Source organism: Pipistrellus hanaki (assembly GCF_964339955.1).
Source record: "Pipistrellus hanaki genome assembly, chromosome: 14".
In the NCBI taxonomy this organism is placed as follows: domain Eukaryota; kingdom Metazoa; phylum Chordata; class Mammalia; order Chiroptera; family Vespertilionidae; genus Pipistrellus; species Pipistrellus hanaki.
The window spans coordinates 44,376,934-44,393,845 of NC_140516.1; the positions used below are offsets into that span (position 1 = coordinate 44,376,934).

General features: G+C 46.4%; 1 protein-coding gene across 5 annotated transcripts in view; it reads left to right on the forward strand.

The window, feature by feature from the left end:
* RBM20 (RNA binding motif protein 20) overlaps positions 1-16,912 on the forward strand; it is a 171,250-nt gene that overhangs the window by 104,897 nt on the left and 49,441 nt on the right. For 4 of the 5 annotated variants that reach the window (XM_084903376.1, XM_084903378.1, XM_084903379.1 and 1 more), the window contains exon 2: positions 15,121-16,210. In XM_084903376.1, coding sequence (XP_084759502.1) covers positions 15,121-16,210 — 1,090 coding nt within the window. Of the gene's footprint in view, positions 1-8,490; positions 8,568-15,120; positions 16,211-16,912 lie in introns of those variants that run through there. The other variant, XM_084903380.1, reaches the window with a different exon arrangement.

The following is a 16,912-nucleotide window of genomic DNA, read 5'->3' on the forward strand; positions in this document are numbered from 1 at the left end:
CTTACAAGAAGCAGACAGTGCCCATCTGCAGCACAAACACAGAGACGCACAGGCCTCGTATTTCACAGGGGGACCCTGAGCATATGCTGCCGAGCTCTGCCTTCCATGTGCCTGGAGGCAGTCATAAATTCAAGGGAGTCAAGCAAGTATTTGTTCGGTGCTTCTGATTTGCCTGGCACCGAGCCAGGAAGCCACTCGGGGAATTTCACAGGTTTTTAGGATGTGGGTGATGTGTTCACGGTGCTTCTGATTTAGACGGTACGAGCGTCACGCCTGAGCAGACCTCACCTGGCTCTCTGCGGCAGACATTTTGTGCACGCACTCGGGGAGAAGTCTTGCCACGAAAAGTATTTACTGAACTCTGTGCGGATGGTGCGTCAACATCGCCTCGAAATCGTTGATTGCCCACGGTGTCTGTGGCCCTTTGCGGGCTAATGGAAACGTCAGTGTTTATGCTTAAGTGTAATTTAAGGCAAATGGCGATGCCGTCAGTAGGGACAGAAATGGCTTGTGGGGTTTAAAGTAATGAAGAGCAGATTGATTTTATTCCTTTATACATTGGTGAGTCTCAGGTTAAACTTTACAATAATCCCGGAGAGCTAGTATTAAGAATCCCAGTGCCCGAGGCGAATTAGAAATCTCTCGAGATGTGGCCCAAGCATCCGTGTGTTTTGTTTGTTTGTTTGTTTGTTTTGTTTTTGTTTTTAAAAACACCCCAAGTAATTGCAGGGCCATCAAGTTTGTACTCTAGCGATATAGATGATTTTATTTAAAGATGTTTTAGTCTATGGTGAATTTGGATTTTTTTTTTTTTCCTTCATAATCATGATGTTGCTTGACTGAAGAATTTTTGGCATTCTGGAATCTGACCCTTCTGTTCTCTGCATTAGTGAATGCAGTTATGCTTTTCTCCCGCTCAGCAAACCTGATAACATGATGCTGAGCTAATCGATCAGCTAAGTTATCTGAGGTTTTGTGAACTCAAGTGTTTTTTATCACAGGAGGCCAAATGTTGAACATGGCAATTGAGTCTTTTAAAAACATTTTTATTTGTTGATTTGAGAGGGACATCAATGTGATGTTCTACCTATTTCTGCATTCGTTGGTTATTCTGGTATGAACCTGATTGGGGATCAAACCTGGCACCTTGGCATAGTGGGACAATGCACTAACCAGCTGAGCTACCCCGCCAAGGCAATGATAGAGTCTTTTTAAAGAAAGGTAGGTCTAAGCGTGATCATGTGTACCCCCTGAAGTCATTTTTGCAGTGTTTAAAACCCCCTTCTTGTTTTTGGTGCCGAAAGAAATGTACCTAATAAGGCACTTCTCATATTTCTTTCCCTAAATCTTCACGGAGAGAGTTAAGAGAGCTTCTGTTTGTGCTGAACGGCCTGCCCATGGGATCGTGGATAGAAGAAATTAAATTAGTTCATGCTGGCTGGCTCAGTCAAGGCAGAGATGGCTCATTAAATCTATAATAGTTAATACATTTCTTATAACTCACTATAGATATTAGAGTTGGAAAGTAGGTTCAGTGGTTTTCAAAGGGCAGCGTCAATATCATGTGGAGATGTTAGAAATGCAAATTCTGAGGCCTCAACCCAGAGCTCCTGAGAAAGAAGAGGGGATGGGTGGAATGGAGGGCGGTGAGCCCAGCATCTGTGTTTTGAGATGCTCTCTGGATGCCCACCAAAGTTTAAAAATCACTGCTCCGATAGCAACTTGTGGAACTATCTGTTAACTAGAGGTTAAATGCCTCTCTCTTAAGTCACACAGGACTAGAGGAGTAGTTGAGATGAGAACTCAGATCACTCAGTGTAAAATCTATCTCTGCACCGTGGCCAGATCACCCTAACTTTTCCATGTGTCATAAATAACAGCTTTAGGGAAATACCCACCATTCTAAAGTCATAAGGCATAAAGGAACCTTAAATGTCTGGTCTCCCATTTTACAGATGAGAAAACTAAGGTCTACAAGGTAAAGTGAGTACAATAAGATGTATAGTTATTGGTGGTAGTGCCTGTTTAAGAAGTAGGTCTACTTATAACCCAAACAGTGGATACCCCTTCACTTTCATATGGACTCCATTTAGCTTAAATGATGTTGGTTAAAATGTCCAGGTTAACAATCAGGCAACTCTAGAAAAAGATCAGCTATTTTGATTGAGAATTTTAATTCTTTAAAATTAATCTAAAATTATATTTTTGATTTAAAATTGGCTTTTAAATCAAATGAATTTTATACTACTTACCAGAAAAATCTCTGTGATATAAATGACTGAAAAAGAAAGTTTAGAGAACATAGGGACCATTCATTCTTGAGCATATGTTTTATCTCAGAATCATGTGGCTTAGACACTTACATCTCCTCAGATCTCACACTGAAATTACATTTTCTTCAGATTTAGTTAAAAGGAGAATTGGGGCAACAAGTCTGTTTGTTGAATATTTTAGGATTTTATATTTGATGTGGTTGGTGGTATTTACATAATATCAACCATGTTCAAAGCCTGAATCTAATCCACATTCTCTGCAGAACTTCATCTTCAAAGCCTTGAGGAGCACACACAGAACATTTGCCCCAGAAAACAGATTGAGAATGTGATGCACAACTACTGTCTCACACGCATACACATGCATCAGGCGTGTACATATAGAGAAATGCCTAGAGGTTCCACACACTTACTATTACAGGCACTGTGACATGAAACGGGACATACAATTCCTGCCTTCAAAATGGTGATGGGGCAGTGAGGAAGTGAGATAAGTGGCTGGGTACCCAATTAATGATAGAAGATGGTAAGAGTTAGAAGAAAGTATAACTGAGGCTAATGGAACAGCAGAGCATCATGGGGAATCAGAGAAGGGGAACCAGCACACACTTGATGGGGGTAGGAGCCAAGGAAGTCTGCCTGGAAGAGGTGACATCCAATTGCATGTTGAAGGAGAGTTACTTGCGTGAGGAGGAAGAAGGAGGAGATTGTCCGGGAGAAGGACCTGTATGTGCAAAGACGTTGATGCTTTCATATATTGCCCTTCACAGGGGAAGTATTGGCCTGTAACCATGAATGTTTGGCTTCTTAGAGAAAGCTGTGCAGCAGTTTTAAAATGCGTATTTCAGACAGCTTGTTTCTCCATCTCAGAAGGCTCCCATGTTCTCCAGAAAAGTTTGTCGGTTGCGAGGTCACCATATGGTATGTGACTGAGACAGGGAAAGATCTCTTCTAACCCTAGAAGTCAAACCAACTCCCTGGCTTTTAGCCTGCATAAAACCAGTGGAATTCTGCCCACCATGAATTTCCTGAAGAATGGTGTGTCAGACAAAGCAACTCCAGCCCCGAATGGATTCGAGCTGCTTTTTACTGTGAAAGCCTGGGCCTGTCTCTGGAATGCCTTTGTAGAGGAGAGAGCCTCATAATGAGGCACTTTTGGTATTTCTTCCCAGAAATCTTCGTGGAGAGAGTTAAGAGAACTTCTCCTTGTGCTGAACGGCCTGCCCATGTGATCAGGGATAGGAGAAATTAAATTAGTTCATGCTGGCTGGCCAGCAACACATACATCTGAGCCACGCCACGTACATGAAATCATGTTTTCTTTAGAAGCACTTCCAGGAGCTTGAAATTAACTTAATTTGTGACTAATAATAATGATAATTATTCTATATTATTCAGCAATAATAATTATCATTATCAGCCATCATCAAGCTTTGCAGAGCATCTGCACACCATGTTAGATGTTTAGAACAGCTACTGGGGCAGATGTCATTATCTCCACTCGACAGATAAGGAAATTAAACCTTAAAGTCATCAGACTTCAAAGGTGGATCAGATCTTGTCGATCTTTTCATATATAGCTTTCTCATTTTACAAAAAAAAAAAAAAAAAAAAGGCGGGGGGGGGGGGGAGTTGACTGAGCTCACTAACTTTTCCCCATCACACTGCCTTCAATATTCAATGATTAAGGGAAACTTAGAATATGCATTTGTTTCTTTAGGAGAAATATTGTTGAAACCAATCCTACCTGCTCTTTTATGAAACATGCATGTATAAAAGTCTCTTATTTTTATACCTTTTATAAGATAGATAGACAGATATACATATATATATATATATATATATATATATATATATATATATATATGGACAAACACATGCAAATGTCACTGCGAAGATGGAGGTGAAATTGGATCAGGCAGAGGCCCAAAGGGAACTTTAACTTTATTTGTATAATTATGTATTTTTTTTATTAAAAAATATCTGAGGCAGCCCAGCTGACATGGCTCATAGGTTGAGCGTTGACCTATGAATTAGGAGGTCATGGTTTGATTCCTGGTCAGGGTTGTAGGCTCCATCCCCAGTGTGGGGAATGCAGAAGGTAGCCAATCAATGATTCTCTCTCATCATTGATGTTTCTGTCTCTCTCTCCTCTCCCTTCCTCTCTGAAATCAATAAAAATATATTTTAGAAAAAAATCTGAGGCAAAATAACCCTAACTGTAGCATATGTTAATTTGAGATCATGGGCAATGAGTTCATAAGTATTTGTTATATTCTTCATATTTTTGTAGTTTAAAAAAAACAAATATGAGCATTAAAAATAATTACTACTTATAATACCATCATTTTATAAAATAAAGGATATTTTAAAGAAAAGAATGGTACAGAAGAAAAAAGACACAAAAAGTTCTACTCTGTGGTTCTTGGTGGTAAGATGACATTAATTCTCTCTTTGCTTTCAGTCTTTCCTATATGACACTAGCAGAATGTATATTATTTTCTTTGCATTTGCAGCATTGCCAATTCTATTTTTCTCTTTATTATTCAGTTCAGAGAGGAAGGGAGAGGGAGAGAAGAAAAACATCAATGATGAGAGAGAATCATTGATTGCTTGCCTCTTGCACACCTCCTACTGGGTTTGAATTGATCCTGAAACCCAGGCATGTGCCCTGACCAGGAATTGAACCATGACCTCCTGGTTCATAGGTCAAAGCTCAACCACTGAACCACACTAGCTGGGCTGTCCATCCTGTTTTGTACATTTTGAGCCCTTCTCATATCTTCAGCAGGAAGGTAAGTCCTCTCTTGTCAGTTTTAAAACTGTGAGCTGCCCCTTTGTGACTATAGGTCTCCTGGCTCTGAGAATCTTATTCTGCCTGATGAAAGTAGTTCAGTGTATTATGGACCACCAGAGTATAATGGTGACTTGATATCAAATGCGTGATTTAAAGTCATGTCCTGGATGTGTTAACTACACTTATTGTGGTAATTATTTCACAATATACACATATATCAAATCATATACACCTTAAATGTATACAACATTATATGTCCATTATAGCTCCATAAAGCTGGGAAAAAGTGTAAAACCACTGTGACAAGCTGGGAGGGAAAAACACAGAATAAAGGAACAAGCTTTATAATTTAGTACCTTTGAACAAACACCCTCCCCACCCCCGACCCCCCACCAAAAAAAAAAAAAAAAAAAAAATCACACCCAAGGAAGTAGGGCCAGGATTGTGGCTTTAGAAGCACCTTTACTGAACCCATAACAGAGGACAGAACATTGGTCTTACAGTCAACTGACCCTCATTCAAACCCTTTATTCACTGGATGCCCTCGGGTGGTTCATCTGACCTTTCTTGGTCAGTCTTCTTAATATGAACTAGAAATGGTTGTATCTGAAGTAGGTACCCATATGGCTGTCCTGGTGATCAGAGAGCTAAAACACTTATTAACACTCCAACTGAAAAACATGAAACAAAAGAGAGGTGATAGGATTACCATGCTGTTATGAATCACTGCAAGAGGTGTCATGGTGATATGAATCATCATATGGTAATATCACAGCTGAAGCCCAAATGTGAGATAACACCAGCATTGACCCAGTAATCTCAATTAGTCACAGGGGCCTAGCTAGTGATAATCCATAGCCCCATTGTTACCAAGAAGACCGCACTAACCAGAAAGTGTGTAATTTCACTCTGCTCCCTGAAAAGGAGAAAATTTGCTCGTGAACATTGATGGGGGGTGGCCCACCATAGTAGCTCCATTAGCTCCAGGAATGAGGAGAGTTGGGTTCCAGGCCCGCCTCCTTCTGTCTAGAGATGTGACTTGGTTTGACTCACATAGTATGTCTACTTCACTGGGCTTCTCTCTCCCTTTTTTTTTTTTTTCTCTGTAAACGGAGTGGGTTAAACTAAATGGTTTCTAAGGCCTCTTCTTGATCTCACATTTGTGATAATTAGCTAGAGTTTAAACTTTAGCCCCAATAGTACTGTAGCCTCATCATTGTCCTCTTGTACCCTGGCATTTAGGGATTGTTCCCTGTGGATCGCGTCCTGACCTCAGGTCTAAGAGGGTTACAGTAGAGTTGAGAACTTAGGATGTGAAGTTCAGCTTCCAGGAGGCGACAGCAGGGCAGGACTCAGCAAAGACTTGACCTCGATTGCACTTCATTTGATTTGGCCATGTTATGAAGGTGTGGCCAGACCTGGAAAACACTCTCTGGCCAGGTTCTGAGCCCTCTCACCTGGATTATATTTTATGTCCTAACACATAATAAAAATGGCATGTCCATTACTTGGCCTGGACAGGGTCCTGAGTTGAACTGGAAGTGAATTTAAATTCCTGATTGGTTATCTTGGAAGATCCTGTGCCCAGCCAGACCTTGAACCACACTGGGCTGCGGTTCTTGGCTTTTGCTTCTGGCTGGCTGATCATCACAGGGGACATTCACACCATGGAATTTCAGCTGTGTCTTCATTATTCCACAGCCCTTTCAGTCTCCTGTTGACTACGTATCCCGTTCACCAAGCAACTCATAATTCTCTTCCTTCCAATCCCAGTCCCCCAGCCTGCTCCCTCCTCTCTCAACAGATGCCCATCTGTGTTTTTGACTTGCCTTCTCTCCATATTCACATCTCCTCCTGTTTTCTGCCATCTCCCTCTGTCACGCACCATCTGCTCTGATGATGACAGTGATGCTGATGATGGTGGTAGTGATAGTAGTGCTGGTGGTAACGATAAGGGTGAGAAGACTAGTAGTAGTGGTTGTTGCTGCATTTGTTTAGTGAATACTTACGGTGTGCTTGGAACGGCACGGAACAATTTATGTGCACCCTGTCATTTAACTCGGAACAAGCCTATACCTTAGGTATAGCCACCCTGGCTTTAGCGACGAGGACCCCAAAGCTCAGAGAGGGCAAGTATTTGCCCATAGTACCCAGCTTACAAGTGGTTAACTGGAATTCACACCAAAGTGTATGCTAACTCTGAAACCTGAGCTCCTTTCCATCCCCACTCTCCCACCCCCATCTGCAAGGCCTGTCAGTAGATTAGAAACTGCCCCCTTGAGAAGGTTAAGGTGTTATGTCCTCAGCTCACAAGAGCACCTGTGTGGCCAGGACTGGATCTCTGAACGTGCAAAATGTTGCATATGCCCTGGCCGTTGTTGCTAAGTGGTCAGTGTTGGCCTGTGCACTGGAGAGTCATGTGTTCGATTCCTGGATTGCAGGTTTGATCCCTGCCTCTGGTTGGAGCACATGTAGGAGACAACCAATCGATGTGTCCCTCTCACAACAATGTTTCTCTCTTGCATGCTGGAACAATAAATGGGAAAAACATCCTCACTCCTTGAGTGAGGATTAAAAAGAATATTGTTGATAGCCCACACCCCATGCATACCCTGGTCTTGTAACCACCATGTGGGTCTCTGACGCCGCCCAGGGTGGAGGAGCGTTCTGTTCCCCATCCTCCAGGAAGCTGGTCTTGCTGGTCAGTGGACATTCACCAAAGAGATTATCCCAGTTCCCCCTGCGGTGACCCCTTAGGTCCCCACAGTGGTCCCCTCCACAGAAGAAGCTGGGGATGACAGACTACTCTTGAATCATCATGGGGCCGTGGAGGGGAAACATCTGAATTAAATGCAGATGGTTCTAGCAGGTTGGCTTTCTTTTTACATTATCATTTTTATTAAGCAAATAAAGGAAATGCCTTGGTTTGTGTACAGAATAGCCCAAGCAGGTCCAGGGCAAGTGGCTCAAGGTGTCCCACTGAGGCCCCAGGAGCTGGGATCTTGGGTTGGCTTGACTTTCAAGCAGGCTCTCCTTATGTGGGGCTCAAATTCAACCGGCATAGCAACCCAGGGACGACAGAAGGGTGCCTCTCTCCTGATAGCACCAACAGGATTTCAGGGAGTGTCCATTGCTGAGCCAGTCGGTGGCCAGGGGGCTCTGTCACATGGGATGAGGATCACTATTCCCGTTTTACAGATGAGAAAATTAAACAACTTCCTCCCATCACATAACCAGTAACTGGCAAGTGGGAGCCCAGGTCTCGGACCACAGTTCACCCTCCTGCTGCCTTTCACTAACAGTCGGGTCATCTGTGCATCTGCAGATGGATTACTACACCCAGGACGTTTGCAAGTCTTTGTTCATTTTGTTCTGTTTGTTACATTTCCCTGAACAGTCTGAGGCTTGCACCACTTCCTCCTGGGCCTTGCTGATTTGTGCTTTCCTCCGAAGGACTATTCATCACTCTCTGTGTGGCTCTGTCTCCTCTTGGGAAGGTATCTCTCCATCTCTGGGTCCCCACCACTTAGCAACGTCACCCAGCACATTATAGATGCTCGGTCCACGTGGGCCGAATGGACACATTCATGAACGCCCGCCGGAGTCTGCGCAGAGCAGAGGCCCCGGGCCCTGCCTGCGTCTAGGGGCGCTGCCTTCCTTTCAGAATAGGATGGATCCCATCACAAAACGCTGGCTGACTTTCCAGCACCCCGGCTCACATGGAGGCGGGACACGGCCTCCCTCCCTGTGCCCCAATTCAAACCCGTCACTGCCTCCTGCTTGGGACTGAGAATAAAATGTGGAAGAGCGCTGGGGCGAATACTGAGCTCGCCATGCGGGGACAGCTGCCGCACTCTCCCGGGAGAGACAATATGGTGCACATCCTTTTGGCACTCTGGGATTAAACCATTAGAAACAGTTTTCATCTGGATATTCTACATCTCCCTGCATTGTACAGGCAACCGTTTCTCCTTTAGGTTATATTTTATGTTTAAAACCATGGAGAGAAGTGCTGTTTTAATTCAATACAAAGCAAGAAAACCTTTGTAAGGGAGCAGGCAACCAGCGTTTTCAGTGTAATTATGCACTGTGGATCCTTAGTGGGTCAGAGAGGAACCGTCAGCCCTGGAGGCAGTGAGCCCCGTGGAGGACTGGGTGAGTCAGAGAGGCTGTGCCTGCCATGATGGGGGGCCAGCCCTCCTGGTGGAGGTGTGGTGGCTTTTCCAGCTCTGCATTAGTAACTCTCGGTGCTGCTCTCCCTCCTCCGAGGTGGGACTATATGACTGCAAACCGAGCCTGTGCACAGGCTTAGGAGAAGACAGGATGGAGCAGGGGCATGGAACTTTGTCTCCCACCGGCTCCCCCGACATGGGACATCCCTACTGTCACCTCTGGAGCTTACAGGGGTTCAGAGGGGCTGAATCTTTGCATCTCCCCAGGGCTCAGCGAGTGCTTTGCACATTGAAGGTACTTCTCTGAACAGAGGGGGAGGGTCACAGATACATATGGGTGGAAATGATAAATTGGCAATGAAATAGATAGTTCTGGGGCTTAGTGAAGGCTCTTTGTCAGGAGCTAGAAGCTGGTTTGAATGATGTGAGTTCTCATTAAGGTTGTACTGCTCCCCAGCTTTGGGCAAGTCTCTCTCTCTCTTTGTTCATGAAGGAGCTGGATGAGTCAGCGCCCCCCCCCCCCTCCCCCCCCCCCACCGGATCTGCAAGTCCAAACTCTCCGGGATTGCCATTGCTTGGCTGGGCAGGAAAGTGGACTTTAAGAAGGAAGGGATCTCTGGGTTTTTCTGGATCTTGGCTGAGTTCCCAGAGGGTCTTCAGACACCTGGTGAGATGACCTGTGCTTGATCAGGACCGCTGGGAACATACGTTCATGCCAACAAGATCCAGCCAGTGTCCCGAATGAAAGCCTCTTCTGTGTATAATTTTCTTGATGGATTGCATGAGCTTCCTATTTGCTTCCCTAACATATTACCACAAATGGACAAATTTCTCATCTTACAGTACTGGAGGTCAGAAGTACAAAATCCATCTTACTGAGCCAAAGTCAAGGTGTCACGGGGCTGATTTCTTCTGGAGGCCCTAGGGGAAATTTGTTTGTTTCTTTATCTTTTCCAGTTTCTAAAGGCCTTAGCTCATGGCCTCTTCCTCCATTGTCAAAGCCAGCATAGCATCTCCTCCCCTCTCTGACCTCTGTCTGCTTCCATCCTAGTAGCATCCCTCCTGACTCTGATCCTCCTGCCCCCGTTTTATAAAGACTCTTGTGAATACATCAGGCCCACCAGAACATGCTCCTTCATTTAGCCACGTCGGCAAAGTTCCCCTCTGCCATGGAAGGTGACATTGTACAGGTTCTGGGGATTAGGATGTGGATATCTTTGGAAGCAATTATTTATTCTACCACAGGGATTATCCATCAGTTTCAAAGCCTAGACATGGATAGGGAGAAGAGTGTATTTGGGTTCCTGCTTTGGAATGGGGAATTGTAGACCATCCCTATCTATTTCAGCTGTATACAACAAAACCCGTTTTCTTTCTGGATATCTTTAGATTCTACTTCTTTAATTATTTTTGAGGGCTTTTATCCATGCAATGTACACTTAAAAAGAAGATAAATTGATACACTTCATTTATTATTACTATTTTTTAAATATATATTTTATTGATTTTTTTACAGAGAGGAAGGGAGATGGATAGAGAGTCAGAAACATCAATGAGGGAGAAACATAGATCAGCTGCCTCCTGCATATCCCCTACTAGGGATGTGCCCACAACCAAGGTACATGCTCTTGACCGGAATCGAACCTGGGACCCTTCAGTCTGCAAGCCAAAGCTCTATCCACTGAACTAATCTGGTTTCGGCTATTATTACTATTTAAAAAAACAAAACATATTTTTATTGATTTCAGAGAGGAGAGGAGAGAGAGAAACATCAATGATAAGACAGAATCATTGACTGGCTGCCTCCTGCACACCCCTCACTGGGGATCAAGCCCACAAGCCAGGCATGTGCCCTTGACCGGAATTGAATCTGGGACCCCTCAGCCCACAGGCTGACAGTCTATCCACTTAGCCCAATCGGTAGGGTGAAATGTACACTCTCAAAAGAGGTGTCCACATCTCTTACAGCCACCAGGTTCTGATGAGCCCCATCCATTATCTTCCTTCTTCATTCCGTTCACAGCTGTTGCTGAGTGTCCACCAAGTGCAAGGCAGCATGCCGGGGCAATCGATAATCTCCAAGACACGCTCCTTTCCCTCGCAGAGCTTAGGTCTAGTGGAAGGAGAAAGGCACACAAGCAGTTATTTTTAACACAAGGCAGGATGTGCTAAGTACATTAAGAGTGAGGAACCAAGGTGGTGGGGAAACAGGAAGGTGACATCGCTTCTAGCCCCGAGGGTGTCAGATCAGATGCCCCAACTTTTTGTCAAAAAATATGATTGCTAGAAGTCCCTAAATTTTAGGACTTTTAAAAGATAGGGTGACTGGTCTTCCTCTTTCTCTTCGGGTCCTTGTTTCAAAAGGGGTATCTAGCTCTGACGACTTCTGTGAAATCACTTCTCCTCAAGGTTGATTAAAGTTGGGGACAGTAAGAATTTGCGAGGCAAAGCAGGAGTTGAGAAGGAAATGGTCTTATTTCGTGTTGGACCTGAAGGGGTGATCTGCACCCTGGGCTGTCCTCGGAGCCGCACCTGCTTCCCCTGGCAGACCTGCGGACACCCAGGAGGCTGGCTTTCCTGGTTAGAAAGGCAGCATAGGGGTACGGGGGACTCTCCAGCCCAGGACACAGTTTTAGAAAATACAGCTGACTTCTCCTGGAAAAACAAAGCCAACCTCTTCTTACTCTGGTCATGGAAACCACGTTGGCACCTCATTATCGCCTCGTTAGCAAGGACAGGCTGCTGTTGAGGACAAACCTAGTAGGAAGGGCTGGCTCCCTGTGGGCAGGGTTTTGCGTTAAGCTTAATTGCTTTTCTAAAGCTCAGCCACTTAGTGCAGAAATCTATCATCAGACTCTTGACCATCCTCCTCTCCCTTTCATATTCTTGCCTCCCCACCTCCACCATGATCTGTGCCCGGGCCCCCTGGGGCCGCCAAGGCTCTGTTGCCACCAGCACCCCTGAGAGGAGCAAAGGTCTGTGACCACCTTTCCCCTGGAGCCCCCAGCCCTCCACAACCTTAAAATGCAGCCAGCTCTCCTGCCCTTGGAGCACAGCAGGGCTGCTGGTTAAGTGAAGGTGGGATCTCCTTCATGACTTGATTTCTCACAGGAGGGGAAATAGTAGCTCAGGGTCATTTTTATCTGGCTCCAACATGTGTTTTTTACATGCATTTGAACACGGGTGTGCCTGATCTTCTGAGAGCTCAGTTCAAACAAAACAGCGAGGCAGCCCATGAGAGACACTCAGACGGCTGAGAGGCTGCACAGCCAACCACCAGCGCCCTTGTTCTTCTTTCCAAAGCCTGGGCTGGCGGTGGAACCCCACATCTGCAGTCACTCACTGTGAGTCCTCGCAAGCAAGGCCACCTAATCTCTCTGAGCATTAGGTTCTTTCCCTGCATGATTGACATATCTCAAACGAGATAACGCAGCCTGGGTAAGCTGTAGCATTGCAATCAATGTGAGACTCTCTCCTGCTTACCTTCTTCCCTATGACCTACACACACACACACACACACTCACACACACCCACCCCTCATCATTTTCTTAGACCAACCCAAGCAGAAGCTTGCTTTCTGTCTCCAAAATGGTAGAGATGTAACATGCCACACACTTTCCATGTCTCCCCGTTATTTCTGGACCACGTGCACCCCTAGCTTCTCTCCTTTGTTTCATTATGGTTAGTCTTTTACTGTACAGAACCTGTGGCAGTGGAAACTCTGTTTGGAGTGTTGCAGCCTTGTGGCTTCTGTGCCACACTTGTTTATGTCAGCATGCTGAATATACAGCTTGGGTTGTCCTTGTTAACCCCAGCTTCAAATGCACTGTCCCATTCTTCCCTCTCAAATGTCCTGGGAATTCCAGTTCAGCAACACCCCAAACATATTCCCCCATTACACCCACACCCCAAAAGAGGTATTTAGCTCTGGCTGGTGTGACTTCGTTGGCTGAGCTTTGTCCCGTATACCAAAAGGTTGCTGGTTGGTTTGAACCCAGGTCAGGGCACATGCCCAGGTTGATCCCCAGTAGGGGGCATGAAGGAGGTGGCTGGTCAATGTTTTTCTTTCATCAGTGTTTCTCTCTCCCTCTCCTTTCTCTCTCTCTGAAATAAAAAAAAAGGGAGGGGGCGGGGCTGTTTAAGACACAAGAAATATGCCGAAACCGGTTTGGCTCAGTGGATAGAGTGTCAGCCTGCGGACTCAAAAGTTCTGGGTTCGGTTCCGGTCAAGGGCATGTACCTTGGTTGCGGGTATATCCCCAGTAGGGGGTGTGCAAGAGGCAGCTGATCGATGACTCTCATCGATGTTTCTAACTCTCTATCCCTCTCTCTTCCTTTCTGTAAAAAATCAATAAAAATATATTAAAAAAGAAAAGAAAAAAAAAGACATAAGAAATATGGTATCACAAAAGAGCCCTCACTATGGTAACCACATATTCCAAACTTTCTGGGAAAGGCTGTTTCCTTATGGAAACAGCATCCTGGGTTTTGGTCCAGAAAGCACCGTACCCACAGCAGAGGTCACGTGGAAGGCACAGGTTCAGACAGAACACCACTGTAGTAAGAGTCTGTGCGAGCCCACCACTGCCTACCACCTCAAATTCATTCTTCTTTGTAAATGCTTGGTTATTCTTTGTGTGGTTGGGCTTGAGCACAGGCTGAAGGGAGCATGATTCTTGCTGCATTTGGATGTGAAATAAGGACAAGGATGAAAATGTGTTTGGCGAAAGCACGCACTTTTCATTCTGTCTGCACGTTTGAAGCCTGCTTTTCTCAGTTAACATTAGAGTACAAGGATTTTCTCAGGTCACTAATTTTTTTTGGGGGGGGAGTATCAAGGGGGGCGTAAATAATGACCATACCAAATTCAAATAGGTCTACTATTGGGGTTCAGGGTGGATGGGGAGAGTGGAAACCTAAGGAACATTTTGTGTGTTGGGATGTTTTCTGTCTTAAGCTTGGTGCCAAGTACACTTTTTTTTTTTTTTTTTTTTTAATATATTTTATTGATTTTGTACAGAGAGGAAGGGAGAGAGATAGAGAGTCAGAAACATCGACGAGAGTCATCGATCAGCTGCCTCTTGCACACCCCCTACTGGGGATTTGCCCGCAACCAAGGTACATGCCCTTGACCGGAATCGAACCCGGGACCTTTCAATCCCCAAGCCGACGCTCTATCCATTGAGCCAAACCGGTTTCGGCCCAAGTACACTTTTTTAATGTCTTAAATATTACATAGTGAAGCAGAAGCTTAAACACCAGTAGTAAACGTCTACTGAACATTTCCTTCTGTAGCTAATACAATTTACTCAGTTTAAAACTCCCCTCCCTGTTCTAGGATTATTTATAATTTTCAACTATGGACACTTAAATAATGAAGTACTACTAACCATCTTTGGGTGTCAAGTTGTGTCTGAATTTTAGCCTACTTTCTTCGGAGAGATTCATAGAATTGAATTATTGGGTCAAAGCATGTGCATACTCTCAGGAGTGCATATTACGTGGCTACCTTTCACCAGAGTTGTGTGGCTTTAAGAGAGTCGCGGACACGTGTCCATTCCACTTGATCTCACACCAGTACTGAATGCTATTGTGTGTGTGTTTTGAAATGTGCCACTTTGCTAGTCAAGTATTCGTTGCTAATATTTCTCTTCGATTATCGGTGAGATGGGACATTCTCTCGTCTAACTTTTCTGGTGGAGGTCTACTTTTCATTGATGTGTATGTGTGAGCACAGGGTTTTGCAGACTCCCTTCTATGGGGGACCCTGTGGGGGGGTGGTCTTGCTTACATGGGGGGACCCCAATTATGCACCGAGAGAGCCTCCTGGCCACCTCGGGGAAAGCAGCTGTGCCTCTCGCCCCCTGTCTTTTCGCAGTGCCGCCAAACTCCTGGACAAGAACCCATTCTCGGTCAGCAACCCGACCCCCCTGCTTCCTTCGCCTGCCAGTCTCCAGCTGGCTCAACTGCAAGCCCAGCTCACCCTCCACCGGCTGAAGTTGGCACAGACAGCCGTCACCAACAACACCGCGGCCGCCACCGTCCTGAACCAGGTCCTCTCCAAGGTGGCCATGTCCCAGCCGCTCTTCAACCAGCTGAGGCACCCATCCGTGATCGGCGCCCCCCACGGCCACACCGGGGTGCCCCAACATGCAGCGAGCGTGCCCAGTGCCCGGTTTCCCTCTAACACGATTGCCTTCTCACCTCCGGGCCAGACACGGGGCCCGGGGCCCTCGGTGAGCCTTCCTAGCCAGCCCCCCAACTCCATGGTGATGCATCCCTTTGGTGGCGTCATGCCTCAGACCCCTGCCCAGCCGGCGGTCCTCCTGGGCATTGGCAAGACAGGGGCAGGCCCCGCTGCCGCAGCTGGATTCTATGAGTATGGCAAAGCCACCTCCGGCCAGGCCTACGGCTCCGAGACGGATGGCCAGCCCATCTTCCTGCCGGCCTCGGCCTCCACCTCGGGCAGCGCGACCTACGAAGGACAGTACAGCCAAGCGGGGCAAGATGGCCAGGCCGCCTTCCCCAAAGACTTCTACGGAGCCAACTCCCAAGGGTCGCACGTGGCGGGGGGGTTTGGGGCTGAGCCCACGGGGGGCCTGAAAGGGGAGGTGGGCCCACTGCTGCCGGGTGCCAACAGCCAGTGGGAGAGCCCGCTCGGGTTCTCTGGCCAGAGCAAGTCCGACCTCGCGGCAGGTGCCAGCCTGTGGCCTCCACCCCCCAGCCAGTCCTACGAGCTGTATGACCCAGAGGAGCCCACCCCGGACAGGACCCCTCCTTCCTTCGGGGGTCGGCTCAACAACAGCAAGCAGGGGTTCAGCGGCGCGCGGCGGCGGGCCAAGGAGGAGCCGGCAGTGCTGTCCGTGCGGCCCCTGCAGGCCCATGAGCTGAACGACTTCCACGGGGTGGCCCCCCTCCACCTGCCGCACGTCTGCAGCATCTGCGACAAGAAGGTCTTTGACTTAAAGGTGAGTCATCTAAGACGGGCGTAGGAGCCACCCATGCAGCCCGGGCGGGCTCCTCACCACCACCCAACTCTCACTGTTTATGGCCAAGGAACTGGCACCTTTGGGGGCTGGGGAACAAAATGTTGCCATCTGTACCCTTGATGGCAATCACAGGCATTAGAACCAAAAGGAATTCCAGAAATGTATGAGGGCCAGTCCCTTACTTTAAAGCAAGTAAGAAATTCTTAAATATATATATATATATATATATATATATATATATATATATATATATATAATTGATTTTTTACAGAGAGGAAGAGAGAGGGAGAGTCAGAAACATCGATGAGAGAGAAACGCCAATCAGCTGCCTCCTGCACACCCCCCACTGGAGGTGTGCCCACAACCAAGGCACATGCCCTTGATCAGAGTCAAACCTGGGACCCTTGAGTCTGTAGGCTGACGCTCTACTGAGCCAAACCGGCTAGGGTGCAAGGAAAACATTCTTAACCCATGTCTTAGCTGAGAAAGCTGGAGCTGGGGGGTGGGGGGTAGGAGGGGATGGGAAGAGAATAAAGTGACCCCACCTGGGTTACAGAGAAAGGACTTGGGGACTAGACCCTCCCACCTCCTTCAAGAAGGCGTTTCCTCTGTGGCACACGTAGGAGTTACATATATTGTGTTGGAGACAATATATTGTTCTGAGTTTGAAAGGGGGGACAA